This window comes from Phragmites australis, chromosome 21 (genome assembly GCF_958298935.1).
Source record: "Phragmites australis chromosome 21, lpPhrAust1.1, whole genome shotgun sequence".
Taxonomy (NCBI): Eukaryota; Viridiplantae; Streptophyta; class Magnoliopsida; order Poales; family Poaceae; genus Phragmites; species Phragmites australis.
In genome coordinates this window covers 3956809-3982332 of record NC_084941.1, presented here as the reverse complement: position 1 = coordinate 3982332, position 25524 = coordinate 3956809, and the positions used below count along the sequence as shown (strand labels likewise).

The 25524-nt window shown below is 45.3% G+C and overlaps 2 protein-coding genes across 3 annotated transcripts; both read right to left on the bottom strand.

The window, feature by feature from the left end:
* Window positions 1-17200: 17200 nt before the first annotated feature.
* On the bottom strand, window positions 17201-20995 carry LOC133903511 (protein Rf1, mitochondrial-like). 2 transcript variants are annotated; one of them, XM_062344924.1, is made up of 2 exons: window positions 18286-20994; window positions 17201-17655 (listed from the first exon to the last, which is right to left on the bottom strand). In XM_062344924.1, exon 1 carries the CDS (start codon window positions 20681-20683, stop codon window positions 18338-18340), a length of 2346 nt encoding a protein of 781 aa, XP_062200908.1. In that variant the 5' UTR covers window positions 20684-20994; the 3' UTR covers window positions 17201-17655; window positions 18286-18337. The 2 variants fall into 2 exon arrangements, with proteins under 2 accessions (XP_062200908.1, XP_062200909.1); XM_062344925.1 differs by lacking the exon at window positions 17201-17655 and having other exon boundaries at window positions 18497-18635; window positions 18826-20995.
* Window positions 20996-22887: 1892 nt separating this feature from the next.
* LOC133904040 (uncharacterized) lies at window positions 22888-25524 on the bottom strand. Its single transcript, XM_062345523.1, has 2 exons — window positions 24462-25524; window positions 22888-23072 (listed from the first exon to the last, which is right to left on the bottom strand). The coding sequence occupies exons 1-2, from the start codon at window positions 25522-25524 to the stop codon at window positions 22888-22890; spliced, it is 1248 nt and encodes a 415-aa protein (XP_062201507.1).

Genomic DNA, 25524 nt, shown 5'->3' with positions numbered 1-25524 from the left:
AACCCCATCTTCACCTCCGACGTTGGCATGGTCTGTCTCTTCATCTGAATGACAGCAAGAGTGAGTACGGAAGTCACTCAGCAAGCCTTATACTATTTCAAAGTGTTGATAGATGCATAAATGGACAATTCAAGGTTAAGGCTTTACGGTTTAGTTTTATGCGTAAAGCAGTTTATGTAGGTATTCCATTGTATCATTTATTATTGACCTTAAGCCATTTTAAATATTCTAAAACCGAGTAACAAGCTTTATTTGGGGGTTTTTCGGTCCTGAGGGGGCTACACTTCACTCTGCAGTCCCTATTATCACATCTGGTGTACCTCTAGTACCACACAACTTCTAAAGGATTGAGCCAGGAACCTCATCCCATGGACATCTAGTCCACACACTCACTCATCAAGACACACGCATCCTGAGTCTAGTCATATGGGGTCATGCTTCGCATGTCCATGACCGTGGACACATCTATTCGAATAGATTTACACTCTGCAGAGGTTGCACAACTTTACCCATACGATATTCTCAGCCTCCAACCGTTGCAAGCGGAGGAGCAAATCATACCGAGACCCTCCAAACACCTTTCCTGCCAGACTTTTCTACGAGACACCCCAAGTACCAGAGATCATGTTCAGAATACCAGATTGGCTATGCCGTCTCTCGAAATATTCAACAGAGGGCCAGATAGACACTTGGCTTCTCGCTGCTCCCCAGCCGCCTAGTATGATGCCCAGCCCAGTTCGGTGAAAGAAAAGGCAAGTTCTGCCCATTCAGGACGCATGGTTGCACGGGGGGTGGCTAAGCATGTCGAGGCAATTGACTCGGTCCTTAAACGGCCAGGGCAGGTATCTTCTAACAATGAACACTATAGATGTGACTCAAGCCCTCAGGAGTATCCTCATCCGGAGTACTACTCCACCTGCCCCCGCCAAACAGTTTTCACCCATTTTTACACATCTCCCACCGTATCCCACACAACATAAAAGATTCCCCAACCATCACGGAATTCACAACCATTAAGAATTCATGATATATGAGTTACTATAGATAATAGTAAATCTTGTCTCCGAGGAGAGGTGTTTAAAAAGCGACATCTCCGAGGATACGTATTCCATTCTAAGCATACTAGATATCAAGACGTCGCCCATCGTTAATATATTTAACAACAGGTATTCCTAGGGTGATATGTATTCCGGATGATGACATGTAGGCATGGCAGTGTTGATAGGATTAACTACTACAAGTAGTTTGAAAGAAAACGTAATATATAGTACATGCGATAATAAGTCCAGTTTTAATTGATCATGTAAGTTATTTGAAAACATATGTTCAATATGATCAAGGAGATAGAACTTGCCTTCTCCGAAGTTCTCTTCAGAGTCTTGGTTGTAGTCATAATCCTCCCTGCTCCTGATGCTTCCTACGCAGTATTCGCAGAACTCTGGTTGCTCTACAGTTGCGACTGCAATCAATAATGGCTACACTAGAAAAGAATCAAATAATATCAAATAGAAAACCAAATGAACCCTAATGGACATCACAATATGACAGATGAGTAGATTTTGATTTTAGATGAATTTCGGCGAGAGAATCGCCGAAATCGGAGCCAGAATGGAGAAGTTACGGCTCCCGAAAGTTTTAATCTAAATTAAATCAGAAAAATACCAAATAACATTGTTCATGAGTGGGACCCACATGAACAGTAACTTGGGCCCACATGAACAGTAACCCATTGGGCCGGGTCAGGCTTGAACTGCACATTGTTAGCCCGCTCGGATTTGGGCTGGGTGTTTTAGCGGGCTGCGGGAGCTAGACCGGCCCACGGACTCCCGGCCTTTGGCAGCTGCTAGGCCGAGTCATGGCCCATTCAGCCAGGCTGAGCCACACCGGCTTGGCTAGGCCGCGGGCGCACGAGCAGCAGCCCGGTTACACGCGTGCGTAGGCGCGCAGACGCGCAAGGCGGCCAGGGGGGGGAATGGCTCGGCGGCGAGGAATAGCAGAGGAGCTACGCCGGAGTGCTCGCCGGCGACGCGTTCCGGCCAAGGATTCACAATGACGATCAGACGCCGAGATACTACGTGGCACGGTGGATTCAAAAGGGAGCTCGTCGATGGCGACCGGTGACGGAAACTCTACCAGACGACGGCCAGAGGAGAGCGCAGTGGCGCGAGACAATTGGACAGCACCTCCCTTGCACTGGGAGGTGCCAACCTGCAAGGGAAAGAGACCCAGCGCCTCTAGGCATCATGGCATGACGGCTGTGCCACACTACAGAGCAGAAACACACCGGCGGCGGTGGCAATCACACGACAGCGCGTGGCGATAAGCTAAGAGAAAGAGCGTGGGCGGCTACACGCTAGCTAGGCGGACGTGCGAGGGGACTATGAGGCTTACTGAGCGCAAGGACGACGAGAAGCGGGACGGCGACCGGTGATTCGTCGAAGAGGCGGCGGCGGCGCTGTTTGACTACTGGTGCAAGCGGGCTCCCGTCGAGCTTCTGGCGAATGGATGGCGACCCAGGGACGGCAGCAAGGTCCTGAAGCTCCCTAGCAGCACGTGGTCGGAGGATCGACGTCGGCGAGATGTGATGGCATGTAATGGCAACGGCGGCGGTGGAATGTGGAGAAAGAGGGAGAAGAGAGGCTGGGGCGGTGCTATTTATAGCGGGAGAGGGAGTAGAGAGGGGCGGTGCGCGCGTGACGTCGGGCGGACGTCGACGGGCAGCGCGACAGTGAGGTGGCAAAGCGGCGCCCACCATTTTTCCCGCGGCGTGGGTGCTCTGCGCCGTCCATGCGCGGGTGAGGAGCGAAAGTTGCACGGCGCCAGGCCCTCAGGCTACGGGGGAGAGAGAGCAGAGAGGGAGAGAAAAAGCGGAGAGGATGGCAGTATGTGGGAGAGAGCAGGTGGCTCGTCGGTGTCGCGGTAGCGGGCGCCAGGGAGGCGCGGCGTCGTGCTGGAGGAGGAAGGAGAGGAGCGCGGCAGTATGCGGTCGGATGTGCGACACTTGGACGGCAGAGAATCGCGCGGCGCGGGAGCGCACGTGGGGGCAGGCCTGCGCGGGCGAGCTGGGCCGGTTGGCTGGCATGAGGGATTTGAATTTAAATTAACTTTGTATTAGGATCATTTCAAATAAATATATTTGAATTATTATATGGGCTTGGATCTTGAGTTTTTTAAGATGATTTGAATCAAAGGATTTGAATTCGAATTGGGTTGGAGCGGAATAGAATCTAAGAGTAGATTTGAAATTGAGAGACATTCAATTTTAAATCTCCACATAAGAACCATAAAATCTCAACCCAAATCATAAGAGCTAATTTAATGCAGGGACTATTTTTAATTGATTCTATTGCACCTTGGTATCCTATTTAATTTAGTATACTTAATATACATGATTGTATTCATACTGGTATATATACATTCGTATATTTATTTTCTCATCTTAGCTTGCCTAATTAATCTAAAACAAAGTTTTAATTCAAAATGAATTTTACAATTAAATAACATGTTTAAACTCAGGATGGTACAATGCAAATGTCGACGTGTTGGGAGATTGCGTGCAAAACCAAGGCACGTGGCAGCGCGGTTACCTTGCTGTTTCGTGCGGGGCTGGTCTGACTGCTACGGGGACTGTGTGCATGGGAGCGCGCTATGGGACAGATAACGGTAAGGGGATTGCTTCCAGGGCGGTGTGGGTGTGGGGGACCAAATCAATGGCGTTGGGCGTTTCTCTTTGAGGTCACCATCGCCGCCGATTGGACTCGAGGCGGGACAAATCGCTATGGCGACGACCGGCTTCGTTCCAACAACTGGGTTGCACACGTTTGCACTGCTCCTGGTCGACATGGAGAAGCAGGCACGTAATGCATTCTTCTTCTTCTTCTTTCGAGGAAGATACTTCCCCAGAAGAAGAGCGCAAACATCAGAAATCGGTGGAACAATTCTCCATTTCCAAGCAGACCAGATCATTAGATACTGCCAAAGATATTTGTGTATATATGATCTATGATGACCCATCACCAGAGTTTCCATTATTAGACATTTGATCGATCGACGTTACAATGATATGCGAAAATAGCTGTTTATGTAACTTGTTTCTCCTGTAGGATGCAGATCATGTATGCAGGGGCGCCCCAGCCCCTCTACTACTTGGCAGCTAATGGAAGTCCTTGAACAATTATTTTGTCATAGACAAAGGAGAGGAAGAAGAAAAATAGAAAGAGGAGGAAGAGAGAGGTGGATATTTCCTCAGTCTGGTTCCTCCACATCCGCCACTGCATGTATGAGTGGTGCTGACTCATCAATCATCCACTATGTCGTGGGGCCAACATGACGTACGCTGTCCCTTACGCACAACTTGCACCCTGAATTGCCCACGGAAATTATCGTATCAGCGAGTGTATCTTACAGGTGCAGACCGCAGGGGCAACCGCCATTTTTCAGGGACCAGATGGGTACACTAGCACTGGACCTATTCGACGGAAACAGAAATGCTTCAGCAATTTGCTTCCTCCCAGCTGTGCTAAGCTCGAATCCTTACCAGCGGGCAGCGACGGTTTCGTCCGTCGCGTTGGAAGAGAAATGCATTCAGACACCGAACCAAAATGACCACATGGAACACGAATGAATGGATAATGCAAAGAAAGAGAGAAAGAAACTGTGAAAGCTTGAGAGGGGCACACCACGAAGACAACCAGCTCAGAAATGAACTTTGGGGCCGCTGAACGAACTACTGAACGATTGTTGCATCCGTTCTCCCGCCTCATCACCGCGAACGCTTCCGCCGCTCCTTCGGTCGTCCTCGCACCCTACCCACGCCATCTCCTCCGTTGCGCCCACTTCTACTCCGGCTCTCCGCCTCCTCTTTGTTCTTGAAGACGCGGCCGTGGGGCGAAAGGGATCATCTGAGAGAAGTTATTACTGAAGAGGATAAACAGTGATTTACATTAGGATCTATTTCTAACCGTCGGATCGAAATCCAACGGTTCAGATCAGATGCTATAGCATTTGCTAAACAGTAGGAATCGTCGGTACCATAAACAAAGTATTGTTGCTACAGGAACCTGCATTGCTTTCACCACTATGGAGGATCCGGGTCCGTCGCGGGGAGGCGGCAACCTCAGGTGGAGGCCCATGTGCTTCCTGGTAACAATGCCGTAAAATGTACAGGTAAGGCACGGTATGTTTTCCGCATCCATCTTCATCTTAGTTTTTGGATCTCATTCGACGTTGTCTCTCTCGTCGCATAAAAAAAATGATGAGCAATACGTGATAACAGGGGCAGAACCAATTATAAGTCAAGACCCAGGCTGATCCATTCATATTTGGTTTGGATCTAAAGATTTCTATTATTTCTACAATAATTTTAATAAAAATTTAAACCCATGACTCAGACTAAAGCCTAGCTTACCATGAGCTTAGATCCGCCCCTGCGTGATAACCAATCACTAGACCTTTAGATCAGTGTCAAAACTACAGTTGAAAATTGGTTTTTTATGCAACTTACTCTTCTGCCGAATACAGAGCACGTATGACTAACGTTCACTCAATAATAATCTACTTCGTCGTGTGGGTACATGGCTGCTTCGGATCGAGCGAGTTGGGACCAACTGTCCACATATGATACTGTCCCTTATCCACAACTTGCACCCTTGAATTTGCCAACGGAAATTGGACAGGTCAGTGAGTGTATATTGATATCTTTTTTTATATAGAAAAACATGTATCTTGATATCTTCAGGTGCAGAACCCAGGGACCGCTTTCTTCCCGGGACCAGATGGAATTTTCTGAGATAGCACTGGACCTGTCACAGGCACCTCCTGTTTGGTTCGATGGAAACAGAAATGGTTCAGCGATTTGCTTCCTCCTCGTAGCTATGTTTGGCCGAATCCTTGCCAGTGGGCAGCGACAGCTTCGGCCGTCGCACTGATAAATGGCAGAGTGACTTGTTCTTACTGTTACCGGTCGACATGCGTGTACCGTGGCACGGAAGTAGAAAAAGCGCATCAGAGTTTCAGACACCAAAAATAAAATGTCGACATGGTTGCGAGCATCAGACTCTGTAGAATTTTCTGGAACGAACACGCCCGATCCCCTTCTTTGGTTTTCCTTTATCTTACCACCCTTTTACATTTCAGTCCCTACACTAAAGCATATTACATATACACACCAATACTTCTCCTCAAGATGGGAAATATATATCTATTATTCCCATCTTGCTACAAACTAACACACATTTTTAACTCCTAAGCCTTTTATTAGACAGTTTGCTACTTGATCACCTAAAGCTATGTAACTTAGTTTAAGTGTTTCATCATCTAATCGTTCCTTGATGAAGAAGCTCCACATGCTTGGTTCTATCACACTGAACTGGATTATTTGCAATATTGATCGTTGACTTATTATCACACTAAAGAGCCAAGATGCCTTTTGATAGCTTCAATTCTGATAATAAGTTTTTTATCCATAACATCTAACTTAAACACACAGACATGGCTCGATACTCTGCTTCTGTAGTTGACCGAGACACCACCAATTGTTTCTTGCTTCTCCTTGACACTAGATTTCCTCCAACAAAAGTACAATAAATAGAGGTTGACCTTCTATCATCAGGACAGCTAGTCCAGTCAGCATCACTATAACCTTCCACCTTTAGGTGGCCATTACTCTTAAACCATAGTCTTTTACCTGGATTACTCTTCAAATATCGCAAGATCCTGTAAACTGCATCCATGTGTTCATTCCTAGGATCATACATATATCAACTCACTACACTCATCGCATAGGTTATATCATGTCTTGTATGACACAAGTAAATTAATCGTCCCACAAGTTTTTGATGTCTATATTTATCTACCGAATCTCCGGACATGGCACTTAACTTGTGATTCTGTTCCATAGGTGTAGAAGCAGAGCGACATCCAAGCATACCTGTTTTATCCAATAAATCTAGGGCATACTTCCGTTGGGAAAGAATAATCCCCCTAGCCGATCTTGCTATCTCAATGCCTAGGAAGTAACAGAGTTGGCCTAAATCCTTAACATCGAATTCTTTGCTTAGATTCTCCTTTAGTCGAGTCATCTCCAAAGTATCATCACCAGTAATTATCATGTCATCTATATAAACCGCAAGAATAGTGACATGCTTACCAGAGTGACGATAAAACACGGTGTGATCCCCATTACACTGTCTATAATAAAATGATCAAAAACCACCAGGTATAGGATGTTTGGCTTCTCTCAGAAAAAAGTCAATTTTTTTTCTAAGTGTCATTTCATGATTGGGACACGTCTGAACCGATCAAACCACACTCTTGGCGATTGCTTTAGACCATACAACGACTTCTTCAATCTCATACTTTTCCCTTAGTTTGACCAGTAGCAAATCCAGTGAATTTTCCATATAAACTTCCTCATGATGATCTCTATGTAAGAATGTATTCTTAACATCTAATTAGTACAATGACCAATCAAAATTAGGTGCACAAGAGATTAGTGTTCTTATAGTGCTCATATTTGCAACTAGCACAAATGTCTTATCATAACCCATTCCATAAGTCTGGTTATACCCTTTTGCCACTAATCTTGCCTTATACCTCTGTATCTTACCCTCAGGGTTTTGTTTCACTGTATGAACTGTGGGAACTATCCAAATTTTATTCTAATTAATCATTAGATCAATTATTTACACAATCACGACTACAATGATTAACCAGAATTCAATTTCAGTAGTCTTGACAAGTGTTTTATACCCAACATCAGAATACAAGCCTATACAACATGCTTCATCATATCAAGGCATAATAAAGAGTGAGTAATGAAACTATATTATAAGTCTTTAAGTGATTACAATTTCACATTAATTTATATAAAGCGAACACTAGGAGGACAAAAAGACAGTTTCAACTCTTAGTTGGTTAGAGTCACTACGCAACGGAAATAAACACATGAACGACAAAAAAATGGGTGACGTCATGTGCCCATAAGCACCACCCCAAAACGACATCTCCCGAGTAGATATCACTACTCTTGCCCGCCGCCAATATCGACGGGCGTGAAGTAGCCAAACACTAGCTCTTCCTCACCTGAAAAATAAAGCGGCGTGAGTACGAATGTACTCGCAAGACTTAATCCATAATAGGTACTTATAATAACCGACTCTAAGAGAATGCATTTGAGGATACGTAGTAAGGAATCAGCCAAAAAGGTTAAATAAATTTATAGTACAAAGGCGATTTTGACTCAAGGGTGTGAGCATCTATAAACTAGCCAGAGGACCCTTCTATCCTGAGATCATCAACATAACATATATGTCATTGGAACCATCTCAACTCGCCTTCAGACATCACTAACTATTTCCCAACATACCATTACAACATTCCGATATCGAGACTCTACGATTGATACAAATGGACAGAAGCGTGCTCATGATCGAGAGCGCGGCAATTTGAATTATTCTTAAACCCTACAGGAGGCACATCTTTACCCACATAACTCGAGTCTATCCTCTTGGTCTCTGAGACAACATTTCTCATACCTGGAACTATCCACTTGCACATGCTCATATGGCATCGGGGTTACTACGAGCGTGTTCCGGACACCTCTGGCTCCCCGCCACCTTGCTTCTCCTTATTTTTTTTCTTACGCGTCATAGGGCCGCAAGGTAAGTGTCAACACAGCGTATGATAGTTGGCTCATTCGTCCATTATCTGAATATGTGGTAGTATGGAAAGTGATAAAACCAACTGCAACAATAGACAATGCTTAATCGACTGAGACGGGTCTATAGCATCCGAGACTCCGTTCTCGAGCCATCCCTACCGCACGCCCAAATCTCAACTCATTCTCAGAATCTCATACATCCCAACATCATTATTAATAGTGTGAAATATTGATATGCCCTAAGCTCACGAACGATAGTCGAACCACTATTCGACTTCTACTGAGAACCTATACAATTCTAAGTATCTCAGATCATTTTAAGTTGAAAATTAATATGATTAAACCCTGGTTATAAGGATATAAAACATCAATAATTCAAGGTAGGAATAATACAACAATTTAGATTCTATACATAACACCCAATGAGAGTCACTGACATGTATAACATACATAAAGCATAATTTATCTAATTCAATATCACATGATCTAAAGTAATAGGTAGAGTATACTTAGATGTTTACCTTGGTGCTTAGTTGCTTCACATACAAAATCACAACCAGTTTACACCTCAAGAATACTCCCGGCGCTGTCCGATTCGTCGATCGCTAAAAGAAAGAACGATGCATCATAATTAACGTGACGAAATGCTATGATGCATGCACCAAATGTCATGAAATTTAAAGGAAGAAGAGGTACTAAGTAAAGAACATGATATAGCAAGAATCATCTGAATTGAAGTGTGAAAGCTCATGGTATAATGATTTACTTATCGTCTATCTAAAAAGGACTTTAATAAGGCTAGCTATCAAGATTAAATGATTTTCAACAATTTAAACAGCACTTTCATACCAAGGTATATTTTTCCTAGATATCACTGATCATAACATGAATTTTCTAAGTGATTTCATAATTTTAGATCAAGGTATTAATTAATTGTGATTTAATTAAGCTGAAACACATTTAATTAATTAATTAATTATCAGAAAGTATTTATTGAGTTAAAAAAATTAAACTGTATTTCATACTCATACGAAGATAACACAACTAGTTTCATGAATTTTGGAGTTCGTATGAATTAACTACAAAATATACAAGCTATCAGCAAAGTTTAAAAAAATGAAAACGTCTAATGAACAGTAAATTCGGAACTTCCGGGTTGATGTCGGAACTTCCGGGTGGTTGGAACTTCTGGGTGTTTTTACGAATAGGGGTTCTTGGGTTATAAATTTTGATTGACTTGAAAGTTCCAAGTTAAGGTCGAAACTTCCGGGTTTGATTCTAAGCAAGAACTCTCAAGTAGTTTTAACTAGGATTACCCGGAACTTCCCGGTTGTAACCTGGAACTTCCAAGTTGTAGCAGAACATGAGTTTTGCAATGATTTTTTGACCGATTCAACTTGCATGTCTTTCTAATTCGAGGATAAGCGTGTTTGCACTAACCCAAAGGCTCTAGGCTCCATCTACCCACAAGAACAAACCTAAATCCCAGGTTCTACCTCATCCAAATTCCTCCTATTAGCTCCAAGTCATCAAGACCGAAGCGGTATTTTGCAAAAGCAAGAATGCCACTACAAAACCCATCCAAAGCAAAACTAAAATGTGCATTCCACCATGGGAACCTAGGAGACTTATCCCACACCCTTGTGGAGGTTGGTGCCTTCAGGTGGGGAAGAATCAGAGAGAAAAGGCTCAGAGAAGAGAGACCAAAGTGCTGAAATTTCAGAAAAGAGAGGGATGACGAAAATGATTTGCAAAACCTCCAAATCTTCATGCATGCACGGAAATCTTGGATGGATGGAGAGCTAGAGAGGTAGGAAATGCAAGGGTAACACATGCATACCTTGCTTTTGCCTCTTGAGGTGGGATTTTGGGTGGAGAGTGGAGGGGAGTGCTTGAGGGCGGATGAGAGCAGCCGCTCCCTTGTGCTGCTCGGCTTGGGGGTGAGAGGGAGAGAGTGAGCACGCGAGAGAGAGGAGAGGGAGTGGGGTGCTGCTGCTGCTGAAAGAAAAGGAGAGGGGTGAGGTGTGGGGCCAGGCAAGTGGGTCCCACACGTTAGAGAGACAATCGTTTTCAGCTGCGAAACATTTTAAGGAAACATGCGTAATGATTACAAACAAGATGAATCCATTTTAAATGGATTCACTTGCCATGCCTATGCGCGACTTAAACTAGACGAAAGCTCTAACGTCGGGCATTTTCAGAACAACTGAAGAGAGGTGCGGAGTGGAACAATGCTTGATGTATCTCTAAGCAAAATTGAATGTGAACTTGAATTTTTTTTTGTGTCTATAGAGTTTTGTCTGCTTCACTAAATTAGTTCGGATTGTGTAAGGTGAAGTCGTGTACATATTATATTTAGTAGCATTGCACATATTATGTTTATACTTATGAGACATGATAGCATGATTGTTCGATATCTAGCATCTTTATATGTCATGAGCTATTATGACATATAACTTAATATGAAAATCGAAAGCGTCCTTTTCTTTGGGATTGGGTTCTTCTTCCATCAAATTTTTCATCAATATCAATATGTAGGTAAATATAGCTACCTAGCTAGCTAGCACATGTCCATGAGCAAGACAATGACTTACTAACCATATGAACGTTTTACTTAGCCTTTTTCTAAATGTGAATCGATGCATATATTGTGACCATAATTTGATTATATATCTCATTAATTATAACTCTAAATTAAGTGATTTTTGTGTCTAAAATTTTTATGTAGGAATGGAACATACAAAATCCAATCGCCGTGCACGGCCTCGCCCTGTCCCCCCTTCGATACAAGGCCCCTTCTCAGATCCGGCTCCAGTCTCGGTACAAGATGAGCCTACAAACATGGACCTGGATCAGACAGGAGGCAGTAGCCCAAGTACGTACCTGAACATGGATCAGTTTGAGTTGGAGACAACCGCTATGGCTACGTAGGGCAGAGCCAAAGATGATGCTCCAGAGAGTCAGATTGATCCTGATGTTGATGCTCCGGAGGGTGACGAGATGATAGGAGAAGAGATGAGTGGACGAGGTCCCAGCAGGATGTCCGAGGGACGTTTCATCATCACAGAGGTTAATTCATTCGGGGAGCCCATGAGACCTAAAGTTGTTCTAGGGCTATTCAAAACAGCAATCAGGTGTCTAGTGAGGGACCATGTTGCAATCATATATAGAAGTTAGTGAGGCAGATGAGATGACATGTGGGTGGTTTCCGATAACATCAAGGATTTTATGTGAGGCAAGTTAGTGGAAAAGTTTTAATACCCTGAAGAATGCAACATGGCCTAAGCAAAGCGTCATGTCCTATCAACAATGGCCATCACGTTCAAGAATTTCGAGGGTAAGTTGTGGAGAAAATATTACTTGGTGGGCCGAACATTGAAATGGAATGATTATCCGATGGTGGAACCATTTTGGAATGATTTTATAAGTACATGCGGTTAGAGGAAGCACAATGACTAAGTGAGGTAAATAAGATCAACTCCCACAAGAATGTGTACCCACACAGAACTGGCTCGCGTGGGTACATGAGGAAATACGACGAATGAGAAGAGATGGAAGAACAAGTAACTCGCAGTGGTACCACACCTCATACGGTCGACTGGATTGAACGAGTGAAGCACTATCTGTATTCGAGAGGGGTGACTTTGTTGGTAGATGGCAGCCTAATCTTCAAAAGCGACAGAGAATAGGAAGTGATGCAAAGAATTACAGATGCCCACGCCCAGTCTTCTCAAGGCTCTTTCAGGCCAGAAAGGGAGAAAAACCAGCTAACCTTGGCACTGAGAACCAAGGAGCACCCAGGTGTGGTGCCTTGGAAAGAGGGATTCACAGAAGTCGTCGAAAGTTACAGGAGTCGAAAGAGAAAGAGAGAAGAACTGAAAGAGCTACTGGCTTTAGTACGACAAGAACTTGTACAAGAGTGTCAGATGATAGACGCCAAAATCAAAGAAGCACTTCAACAAGGAAACAAACAACAGCAAGGTAAAGAAAATGTTGTGAGCCCTGGTGGTCGTCGGAGCAGCTGCCGGTGTCCGTGGGGTTTGCAGAAGAAGAATCAGCCCGTTACCCCATGGACAACATCACGAAAAGTAAAGTGTGAAAGCTTGTCGTGCCCACCTTGAACATTACCACCACGATGGCTATGGGGCAAGTCGACCAATGTGTGGAAGGAGCTCTCTTCGACTATCTTCTGATACGGTAGGGATACGCCAAAGTTCACGTGGACTTCGTGCGAATGTCGTACTGTAAGATTGACATAGATTACCTCGGAGAGACGGGTTCCAAGAGGCTCGGATCAAATGTGGGTGGCTTCATTCTGTGGCCCAAGCACTACATAGTGTTTGAAGATAAGACAGACTAGTCGTCTGATGCAAAGTCGAACCCACCACACATAATTTCTCCGACTCCTCCACGGTCACCGCCACCACCACCGTCAAAAAGAAGAGAGTCAACTCCTCCAAGGTCCCCGCCACCACCACCGTCACCCAGAAGAAAGCCAACTCATCCTTACGCAAGTCGCCACAAAGGGAGCCAACTCCTCCCCCTCGGAAGTCAGCACCAGTGCCACCAAGAGAGACAACTCCTCCCCCTCCAAAGTTAGCACAACCACCACTAAGAGAGCAACTCCTCCCCCTCTGAAGTTGACAACAGCTACACAGTCTAAGAATTTAAGTTAATCTCAGAAGTCGGCTTCATCCCAGAAGCAAAGGGCACCTAAGAATGTGGCAGCACCTAAGAAGTTGCCTTATGAACAAATATCAGAGAAAACTAGAGCGATAGTGGACACCAGTGTCAAGAAATTCTTTAAAAAGCCAGAGCCTGAGAAGAAATACCAATTCATGTAAAAACATATAAGTTTTTCTTGAAGATGGCCAAACCTGTTGAGCGTAAGAGTAAATCAGACTACGCGCATCAAAAGCAAGAAATACTTGAAGGACTCTTCTATCGAACATATACAACAATAATAGAATTTAGAAAGATTTCTTGAAGACGCTAAAATGACAAAATAGCAATTTCTAAATGAGTCCTTGACACCAAAAGCAGCCGAGAGATGGCAATTTAAGTTGGGCGAACTCTTGATCGTGCCAAACATGTGGGACAAACTGATATATCAAGTTCAAAAATTCCATACGTGGTACATGAAGGAGTCGTAGGATGGTAGAGAAATGTTCGAGACCAGATACATGGATCGATATTTCCGCCACAAGGATGGCTCTATTTATATATTATTTGAGAAAATGTATCGACTGTACCAGTAAGATGGCCTCAACGTGTCTATCTTGAGTTGTTGTACTCTGTAAGTGTCGTATACATATAATTCATAGTATATATTCATGTATCATTGGATTGAATGTCTTAACTTATTTCTTATGTAGAATGGAGGTATAAAGATGAGGACGGAGGGCATCGACCATGTGGGATTCATCGACTCACATCATGTAAACCCGACAATGATGCAATTCGATCCAAAAGGAACCGATGACTATGCATTAAAGTGTATTTTGGAGCTACAATTGAAGAAATGCATACTTTTGCCCTACCACTTTGGGTATGTATTTCCCTCCATGAATGCTCTACTCTTTTTAGCAATACATAGTTAGAAATTAGAACCAACTAACCTATGGTGACCTATATGCAGTTATCATTGTATCCTTCTTGTCATCCAGCCAGATATTAGCAAGATCGTTATCTTCGACTCACAAAATAATTCAAAAGAAACCTACCAACCCGTCATTGACTTGTTACAAAGGTAAAACCCGACTATTTCGTTATTGCTCTTATAATATTTGATTTGATTGAATCTAAATTTACATACAGTAATAATCACACACATGCAGAGTGTACATACGATACATCAAGAAGAGTGTTAGACACCGACTATTCGTGAAAGAATATATTATCTGACATGACTTTCATTATAGAAAGCAGGGCTCGTTCAATAATTTATATGGTTTTTATGTAATGGAATTTATGCACAAATTCAACGGGATGTGTCATACCATGTTGTCGATGCTGAGGTATGCGACATACATCTTGATGACTAATTTTCAAGTCCGACACGTGTTCATAAGGATTGATTTTTTCAATTCTTGAAATTGCAGCTCCTCGTGTTGTCCAGAGATCGACTCATAGCATTGAAATCAATGCACTTCAAAAACAACTTGTCGGGTTCATCAATGACTAAGTCATCAGTCCAACCAGCGAGTTCCATGAATTTGGTTCCTCTCTCTTGTTACCTTCATCCAACTAAGAAAAAATAGAGTTCAGAACCTTCGATTAGCAAGAAACTTTAAACTCTTTTTCATTGTTGTAATGAAGCCTCACATGTATGCGGTGTATATATACGGTGACGAGACTTGATGTTTTAGAAATAAAATTTATATGTGCTTGTGTATATATGCTGTAATAAAATTTGACGTCTCGTAAATTAAATTTATATATGTGTCTATAAATATACCATATACTATTACCGACAACGGCCAAAATTTAAAAATATCACAGTATTGACGGCAACCACCACATTTTGAAAAGGGTGAGAAATATCTATCAATGTCGGTTGTTAAAAACAAACCGGTACTGATAGTGATTTTCAGTGTCGGTTTCATATTTGGCACTGATAATCTGTGACTATCAGTGTTGAGTAATCAATATCGGTTCTAAATCGTCATCAGTGACGGGTTTACCGACACTAAGTCATCAGTGGTGAGTTTTAAAACCCGTCACTGAAGATAATTTTGAACCGACGTTAATACGGATATCTGTAATAGTGTCTCAGCTGATGAACCGGACAAGTTGAGAAGAACTGCGTATGGATCAATGATGAGATTTAACACTACTACCAGAAGCGGAGCTAACTAAATACCCTGATGCATCTCTGATATGAGTTTTAAAATTAAAAGAAGATACTACATCGTTTTACTAGTGTAATCAAGGACAGTATCTCGAAAATCAACTGAGTGATAGTATATATTGTCGTGGGAGGTTTTGAAGCGTTAGTTACTCCTACGATCTTTTATTGGCACGTGAGATCAGACGCTGCATGTCGAATTGTCGATAGCAGAATGGCACTACGTGGATGCCGACGCTGTCTGCCGCCGGCTGCTACGTGGCTCTGCCGTGCGTGGCGTCGCCGCCGCCACGGCAGCGCGGCTTCCACCCGGGCCACGGGAAGCCCCGCTGCACTGGCACGCGCGGGCCGCAGCGAGCCTCGTGCTCGAGCCCCCACCTCGCCTCCGGGCTGAGCGCGGAAGCTGGGTGGTGCCGAGGCCTGAGCCTTTGCCTCCCCGGCGGCACCGCGATTCCATCAGCGACGTCTGCGGCGGCGGCGACATCGTCTTCTGTGCCTTCCAGTGTCACTGCCACCGCTGCCGGCATCTCGGCGGCCGAGTCCGCGGGCCATTTGTCGTCGCCGTCGGCAGGGCTGAGCAGCGCCGGCTCGGCTGACGCCGGCGAGATCAGGAGAGCCACGGCGTACAGGGAGAGGAGGGAGAGCATCGCACGGGTACGTGAGGCATGCATACTTGCGTTGTTGTGTCTAGCCAAGCTTTTCTTGCTGTGAAGGATAGAGGTGAGGCAGATGGTACTTATTACAGCGAAATTCTTGTAACTTATAAACGTTAATGCAGGGAGTTCTTTTTTTTCCCCCGAAAGCACGGCATTAATGCAGGGAGTTCTATTACATTGATTCAAGTTTGTAGTAGATCTTGAGATCTTATAAGTTGTAACAAATAGTCCACACTTAATGAGAAACGTTGCCTGAAGAATTCTCTTCCTTCTTAGATGTTCAGATGTTAACTGAGATGTGAGATTTCAGCAGCTGACGATAACATTTGTGACATCTGAACTTCAGAGAAGCTCCAGAAAAGCTTTTTTGGAGATAAAGAGGGCATAGGACCATGCACACGTGTAAGAAAAAGGGGACCCTGCCCTGAACTGAAAACAAATACAGCATTGTCCGTTCACACTATACATCAACCATTTGATGCTCTGGATTACACTAGACTGAACCTGAAATCTTACTGATCGGATTGATGTTTCTCACAAGACTGATTAATGCCAGAGCATGATGGGATTAAGGGAAGCCAGTAACTGATTAATTCTGCTACGATCTACATCCAAATCCACTAGTCTTTCCTGTTATTATTGATGCAACTTAACCATCTAAATATTTTTGTAGTTTTAGTGATAACTTCATCTCTTATCTTACTACTTATTGCTTTGTTCGTAATTTTTGATCTAGGATGTTCTTGTGTCATCTTGGTTTTTTCGTAACTCTAAGAACAACTTACGTTTGTTGTCTTGCTACTCATCATCGCTTTGTTACAATTCTTAACTAAGGGTATTCATTTGTTGTCATCATCATGATTCTACTCATGTGCTTCGCCATTTACTTATTCTGCTTGATTCAATATGATTACAAGATTTCACTCTACAACGGTTTTGAAAAAACAGTTTTTGGATATATTAGTCTAAGTTTATTACTTAATGTTATCTCTTTTAAATACAACGCTATTACATACGTCTTGTATTTAAAAAAAATATTAGGAATATAGAGTCCTTATTCATTATGTATATGTTAATTACTAGAGTTCTTATATTGTACTTATATACTCTATATATTGCCATCAAAAACTAGAATTAAATACAAGTTGTTATTTCTAACAACAGAAACCACCTCTGAAAACAATCGATTTCAGGAAATGGAGCGTACGTGAGGATTTTGTCGCCCCATGTTCGGTGTTCCTCGAAACAACCAGCTCCGTCCAACACAATTGCCACGGTCGGATGAACCAGGGCTCTCCTCTTCTCCAACAGCTCCATGGAAACCCCTCCTCACCTTGTCCAGCAGACCAGCAGGCCAGAGAAGACATGATTCCCTGAACATCTGCACCCCTGACCGGTGCAGAAAAGACGTCGCAAATTAAGCCCGTGTGACCTCTTGGCTCTAGTGAGGTCAGCATATTAACCAGACCCACCTCCACACTTCCTGTGGATTCCTGGTTTCACCATATATCAGAAACTCAACCATTAGAATGACATCTTATTCTTTTGACAGGAATAGTGGGGAAGAGCCCCACTGTAAATGTATCAATAGGAAAGGTAATTTCAAATAGTAGCAATGAGATGATCCACAGGATTAATCAGAAAATGGAAGCAGACTCTAGGAAAAACTGACAGTACTATTATACTAGTACTACGATAATGACTGATGGACTACAAATTCAAGACCTACAGGACTACAGCGATCAAACCTCTTACAGTAACTCAGTAAGACATAGATCACCTTTGGTTCTTGATAACGTGAGAATAAACCATCCAATTAGATGCATGTTCAGGTAACTGACTAGAGGCTCCGACCATTCTAGATCATCATTAGAGTGACATTTCTTCGTTTATCCATATTTAATTCAACCAATTCTAATTGGAACATCATAGTTACTGGATTCTCCTATTTCATTAAACGAAAATAAACCCTGAGATAATCATTTTACCCTAACTCTGAATGCAAAATTACCACGGGAAAATAAGAACTCCCGTTAAAAGATGGTGAGATAACATACATACAAAGCCAATAAAGACATTCATAGTTCACTTGCGAGAAAAGAAAAGAAGCATTAATAAAGTACCTGTCCAGGATGTCCAAATAGGACTCAATTGTTGATAAAGTGTTCTAGTCATTCAATCTTCCTTAAAACAATGATATTTCTCAGGAAGCAACCTTTTATGTTCCTCATGCTTCCCATCCGAGAAAAGAGACATCAGAGCATCAGTGGTGGAAGCATGCAGGGAGAAATTCTTCTCATCAATTTTTGAGAGGTAAGTTCCAGCCTTGCACACCTCCCCTTTCTGCAATAACATCCTAACAATATCATTTAGCATACGAGAGTCGGCAGCACAACCACTGTTCTCCATTGATAAGAACATGTCATCAGCCTCTTCTGATAACCCATCATCTATAAGATCCATTATCATTAACCTGTATATGTGAGCATTAGGTTCCAAACCATTGGTTGAGATTGCAGAAAAAATACTCTTGGCTTCTTTCCTTTTGCCAGCTTTAAGCAAGCCATCAATCACAATATAGTAAGTACGAATCTCAAGATGAAAATTCATGGAAAGTAGACTTTGAAATATGTCGAGTGCTTCATCAGCAAAATTATTCTTACAAAGTCCTCCAAGAATTATATTATACGTAGCGGTTTCCAACTTCACTCCAGTCTCGATCATCTTGCGATATTGCTCCATTGCAGCAGTAGTTCTACCAGCTTTAAACAAACCATCCAGTATAATGCTATATGAGACAATGGTCGGCCTAATTTCCTTGCTCAACATTTCTCTGAATAGAGTTAATGCATCGTCTATCCTCCCACTTTTACAGTAACCGTTAATTAGAACACCATATATGATAGTATTAGGTTTTAATCCACTGGAGAAAAAAGCATTAAATAGCTTCATTGCTTCATCCATTTTCCAAGCTACGCAATATCCGTCTATGAGTGTACCATACATAACGACATCTGGCTTCACACCTGCATTTACCAATATGTCAAAGAGATTTTCGGCTTCTTTAAGCCTCCCTTCACTGCATAGGTTTTGTATTACTAAAGTGAATTCCTTGGTTTCAGGGTGAATGCCTCTTCTTATCATATCAAAAACTAATTCCTCTGCTTTCTCCCAACTGCCACATGTGCAAAAACCCTGAACTAGGAAAGTATAGGCGATACAGTTAGGATGAACTCCTTCACGAATCATCTGATTGAATTGGGACATAGCATCCTCCATCCTGCCTACACTGCACAAAGCATTTATTACTGTTCCGTAGTGAACCACACCAAGGTTAACTCCTTGCTTCCGCATATCACTAACCACAAGCATTGCTTCATCAGCCATTCCATGAACAGCATATGCATGTAGTAAAATGCCAAAAACATAATGATTAGGTACGATACCATCCCCTACCATCATCTCAAAGACATTGTGCACATCAGCAAGAGATCCCTGAGAGGCATACCCATGAAGCAGAATGCTGTAGGTGGTAACATCAGGCTTCTCACCACTCTTGACCATATAATCGAAAATTTGCCTCGCTTCACTGCATTTTCTGTGCTTGCACAGAGCGCCCATCAATGAGGAGTAAGTGATGACAGTCGGTTTGATACCCTTCCCGCTCATCTCTTTGAACATCATAACGGCTTTTTCCCACTGTCCTGATGTTGCGCACCCATTGATCAGGCTACTATACACGGCATAACCCGGCGCAACACCTTCATCGACCATCCGTCGTAGGACCCCCTCGGCCTTGTCCACTGCCCCGACCTTGCACAGCATGTTGATGATCGAGCAGTACGTCACCGTGTTCGGCGGAACCCCATGGTCGCGCATTTCGTCGAACAGCTTGACGGCGTCCTCCACCTTACCCTCCTTGAAGAGGCCGTCGATGACGGCGGTGTACGACACCACGTTGGTTTCATCTCCATCCCCGGCCATCGTGCGGAGCAGCTCGAGCGCCTCGAGGCTCCGCCCGTCGTCGCACAGCCCCTTGAGGATGACGGAGTGGGAGAAGACGTTGGGCGGGCAACCCAGCTCGGGCATCATGCGGCGCGCGACGTTCACGGCCTCTCCCACCCGCCGCTCGCGGCACAGACCCCTGAGGAGCGGGGTGAAGGAGATGGCCTCCAGCCTCAGGCCCGCCTTGAGGGCGGCGCCGAGCGGGGAGAACGCGAGGTCCACCCGGCCCGCGCGGCAGCAGCAGGCGACGAGAACGCTGTAGGTGCAGGTGTCCGGGACCGCGACGCCCGCGCGGGCCATGCGGGAAAATAGGGAGACGGCGCGCGCGGGGCCGTCGTCGCGGCGGCGGGCGACGGCGGAGAGGAGGTGGTTGAAGGCGCGGACCGAGCCGGGCCTGGGTTGCGGCTGACGGAGAAGTTCGTCGAACAGGCCGAGCGCGTCGTCGGGGCCCAGGCTTCCCAGCCGCGCGCGGTCGCAGATGGTGCGCTCCAGGGAGGAGCCGCGGGACAGGTTCATGGTTTCGAGGACTAGGAACACAGACCTCCAGTGATTGGCTTCGAATGGTGGATGGCGTATTGTGAACTGTCCCTCGTCTTCTTCATCTCCGGCCGCCGGTTGCCGCCTCCCCCGTCCACGCCCGGCGTGCCCCCGTACAACCGCGGCACATCGCCGCCGATGACTCCGTGAACATGTCGAGGAGAATGAGGTCCCCTGACTTCACGGGTTAAAGTCACGGCGTGACTTCAGGGGCCAATCCACCGTCCATTACATCCAACGGCTGCAAATCCCTCCATCCCCACCCCACCCCACCCACAACGACCGGTCTTCTCTTCTCTCTTCCCACCATACTCTCCTCGCTCTCGCCGCGCGTCGCAGTCGCACCGCGCCGCTGCCGCTGCCGCCGCCGCGTTGCTCGCCATGGAGGTCGCAAAGCTTTCCAAGGAATGGCAAGGCAAGAGGAAAAAGGATACTAACTCCTCAGTCCTCACCAATCCAACCATGAATATCAAAACTCAGTCCCAATTCTGCTTCCTAGATGCAACAGGATCCAAGTCTTAGCTTTCAAGCAATCACACTATATTTGAACAAAAGCACAGAGCCGTCGCGGACCATCTTGACCTAAGTCTTAGTTTCACAAAATCGAATCATGGTCGAGTTTTAGCACAAATTCCTACCAACCAAAGTAGAAGAAACGTATGCCAACATCCTAAATCATCAAAGATACTAGTGATTTGCCGAAAAAGGATAAACGTTTCAGCAACTCCCAAATCCCCACCACTCCAGCACAATGACGCACCAAATTACCACAGCAACCAAAGTCAGGTATCCCTTGGCGGCAAGAACAAGACCACTCGGGTGCGCATCAAGAAGATTCAAGACAAGGCAGGGAGGGGTTGTTACGCACGTAGGTGTTGAGCTGCCGGATGAAGCTGGAGAAGTTCTGTGATTGAAGTAGGTGGGCAGAAGCCGCGCAGCGAACTCGGGCGAGTTCCAGACCACGAAGCTCGCGTCGGAGGCGTCGCTCCACGACACCACCGCGTTCGTCGACGGGTCATCCACCATCTCGTACATCTTCAGCAGGAACGGCGCCGGTCCGCCTCCTCCTCCTCCTGCGGCTCAATGGACCCCGGCACAGGCGACCTCCATGGCGAGCGACGCGACGGCGGGCAGCGGCGCGGTGCGACTGCGACGCGCGGCGAGGGCGAGGAGAGTTTGGTGGGAAGAGAGAAGAGAAGACCGGTCGTTGTGGGTGTGGGGTGGAGGGATTTGCAGCCGTTGGATGTAATGGACGGTGGATGGGCCCCTGAAGTCCCGCCGTGACTTCAACCGTGAAGTTAGGAGATCTCAATCCGTAAACAACTGGGTCAGCGGGCCTCAGTCTATTAGGAGAACATGAAAATTGCATACGGACGCATGTGTTATCACCACCGTTTATTTTGAGATTTGTGTTAGAGTTAGTATAAAAAAATTATAAAATAGATGAAAAAATAAATGGATGAATGAGTAATGATGAGAGAGATAAATAGTCGAGACATACTTTACGTGCGTAAGAACATGTGGGGTTATATTTTCCAGCCTTATGGTCTTTGATGTAAGTGAAAATTACAAAAATCCACTTGTATGACAGAGAGATTTTCATTTACTTATTCACAAAATCTTTTAGTTGAGTCGTATACTTACAAATTTAAAGTATTTTTATATATTCTTTAGGATTCATATATTATTTTGTGAAGCCTCCGTTGGCTCGTACAGTGTAACGGATGGGCGGATTGACTCATCTCCGTAGCTATCACGGCAATCAGCACGATCAACCCAAGATGACCTGATCAGCACGATCAGATCCTTTGCGTTGGGCAGATGATCGACGCCGGCCAGTTCAGCTCGCCCGCGACCTGCCGCTGCCCCACCCCGTACAGGCCACTGCACCGCGAGCCTTGCGCGGTTCGCCGGTGCTCGACGCCGGGGCAGCCGCCGCCCACGCGTCGACGCTGGAGCCGCCGGCCCCAATTCGACGCCGGGGCCGCCCGCATCCGGCGCCTTACTACGCCGCATCACAGCGAAGTGTACGGGATCGTTTGGACTTTGGATACCGCGTCCGATGCATTTGCTTGCAGTTTCTTTCTTTCTTTCTTGCTTGCGGGGACATTTGCTTGCAGTTGACCCTAAATTTTCAGTAGAGTGTTATTCGTGGAGTATGTAAGCAAGCAATGGTCTTGTTTTCAGTGGAGTTTCAGGTTCAGGTCTAGTACAGAAACCGTCTTGTTCAGTAGAATCTCAGGTTCAGGTTTAGTAGGGAAATTATCCTGTTCAACAGAGTTGAGCAGAGAAATTGCCTTGTTCAGTAGCCTGAGGGTTTCAGGTTCAGGTTTCGTAAAAGTGGTCTTGTTCAGTACAGTGCAATCGCCTGCATGTAGTTTTTGCCACTAGTCTAAGCTCAAAACAAGAGCAATTACGTGAATGAAAGCATATCAGTTTGCTTCTTGGCCAAATATGTGAACGAAAGCATCTATAAGTGGCTAAGTGTGTCATATCAGCCTCATATATGTTAGCATAATTGCTTGTTTCAGCATCGTATCTGCAACTATGGAAGTTTGTTTTCAGAGGCAGTGTCCTGTCCATGGTGTATGTGTGAATCAAACTGGCTTATTTCAGAACCATGTATGTTCCAGCAGAGTGCACGCCCCAGAATGTATGAACCTTTTTGCCCACTTTATAAAATTCAAAAGCAAAGGCAACTCCAGCCACAAATATGGGACAAAAAGGGCATGTATTCGGCAGCATGTATGCGGTGTATGTTCCAGTAGCATACAGGTGACAAAAAAATGTGAGATTCAGCATCAGAGATGAGTCTAAAAGTGAAGGATTCAACAAGATGAGCAGGGGATGCAAAATATTGCATATCCGGAATCGTAAGTTTAGGAAGTAAGTTGCATAGGTGCTTGATAACGTGACAAATGACAAGATTTACGCTCACAATACATCATTCAAGCCACAATCACTACATTCACATAACATCATTCAAGAAGTTGTATTTCCAAGAAGCTAAACCACAGAGGTTCATTTTTTTCAGGAAAAAAGAGGACAGATTCATCTATCAATTCCAGGTTGCTTTGCCAAGCATGAATTGAACATTAACTAACAAAATGCAGAAATGTAAACCTGACACATAGATCTCAGGCCACTATCCCTAAGGACTCAGCAAGGATAGAGACAACTAACTGACCATGAAGTATCACTCTTTTCTTATTTAAATTGCTGAATTGGAAACAAAACTTACTAAATCGACAAAGCACTTAAAGCATCAGGTCTGCTATAAGCCGACAGCAGAAGGTTCATCATGTTAATGGATGGATCCCGGAGTTCTCATCATCTCATGGCAGTGGTGATCAGCCCGTAGCATGATCTGAAAAGATACAATTGATAAACTTATAACCATGCCATAGCTCAAGATTCAAACCTATCAGTCATGATATTTCAAACATTCACATGATTGGGTTCGTTTGGGACGTGTGCTTCAGGTTGGCCAAAAAAATGAATCAACAAGTTCCTAGTTGTATCTAGCCAATTTCAAGAATTAACATTTTCTAGTTGAACCCAACAAATATTAGCTAGGGATTGACTTAGCGCATATCAGATTGCGATCCTCCAAATTAAAAAATACTTTCCTTGATCACAGGTATTAGCATCCACACTTCCATGTGACGGGACGAAATACTGCTTTCGGCCTGATTAAATACTGGAAAATCAGAGCTAAGCAAGTACATGAGAGCTGTACGGGGCTACTAAAGATTACCTGGAGTATAGAAGCTCATGTAAGGAATGACAGTACTGTTGGTTTCAGAACTTGACACCTGCTTGACACGGTCTGATTTGAGGTTAATTGTGAAGACGCCAGCATCTGTCTTGAGGAAAATGTCGCCGAGGCCCTCTGCGAAGCCAACCGCAGCAGGTTGGCACAAGCAGTGACGAGTGGGCAGTGTGAGCTCGATGACTCTGGATTGCGTCCATGCCGCCGTTCCGTCGGGACCAACCTCCCTCGACCACAGGTAGAGGCTGGAACTCTTCACGCTGACGAACCCTAGCCCACCGCCCACCGCCTGAATGAGGGCACCACTATAACCCCTGTGCCCGAACGGCGGCTCGATGAACTCGAGTTGCCGGCGGCCCAAGTCGTACGCCACGATTGTCTTGGTGAGTGCAGCGGTGAAGTAGATCGTGTTCCCCACAAGCCTGCTGGGATTCCGGTCCATGCTGGCGAGGTTATCGGGGTGCTCAGCGTGGGTCGCGTCGCTCCAGGAGGCGGCCTCCGACGAGTAGACGAAGGCGGATGTCAGCCCGTAGCTGTTGGTGCCCACGAATACCACGAGGAAGGGCCCGCCGTGGCAGGCGAGGTGGTCGCAGCCGCCGCCCACGGCGCAGAGCACCGCCACGTTCCAGAACGGGAACCGCACCAACGGCATGGGCAGCCCCCAGGGCCCCCACTGCTCAGCCGTGATGGGGTTCCAGACGACGAGTTCAGGGATACCAATCACGTACTTGGAGTTGAACTTGAAGAGGAGGACGCGGCCGTGGCGGGAGTCGCGCACGTGCATGTCCCCGTGGTCGAGGGTGCGAGGGCGGAAGGAGGTGGTGCAGACGAACCGTGCATGGTGGGGGCCGTACAGGTTGAAGATGAATCCCAGCATGGGAGGCACCCCGTGGAACGCGCGGTAGCGGCGGAGGAAGGCGGGGTCGGTGAGGAGGCGGCGCGAGTATCTGCAAACGGCCGAGCAGTGGAAGGCGGAAGGCGGAGGAGGATCCCCTGGATGAGGTCGTCGACCAGCTCCAGAGGCGAGCGGTGGCGGAGGCGTGGTCAT

Coding starts and splice junctions, on each gene's coding strand:
- LOC133903511 (XM_062344924.1), bottom strand. CDS start 20,683: ATGAACCTGTCCCGCGGCTCCTCCCTGGAGCGCACCATCTGCGACCGC.
- LOC133904040 (XM_062345523.1), bottom strand. CDS start 25,524: ATGACCACGCCTCCGCCACCGCTCGCCTCTGGAGCTGGTCGACGACCT. Junction 23,073..24,461: donor CATGAGCTTCTATACTCCAG/GTAATCTTTAGT, acceptor AACTACATGCAG/GCGATTGCACTGTACTGAAC.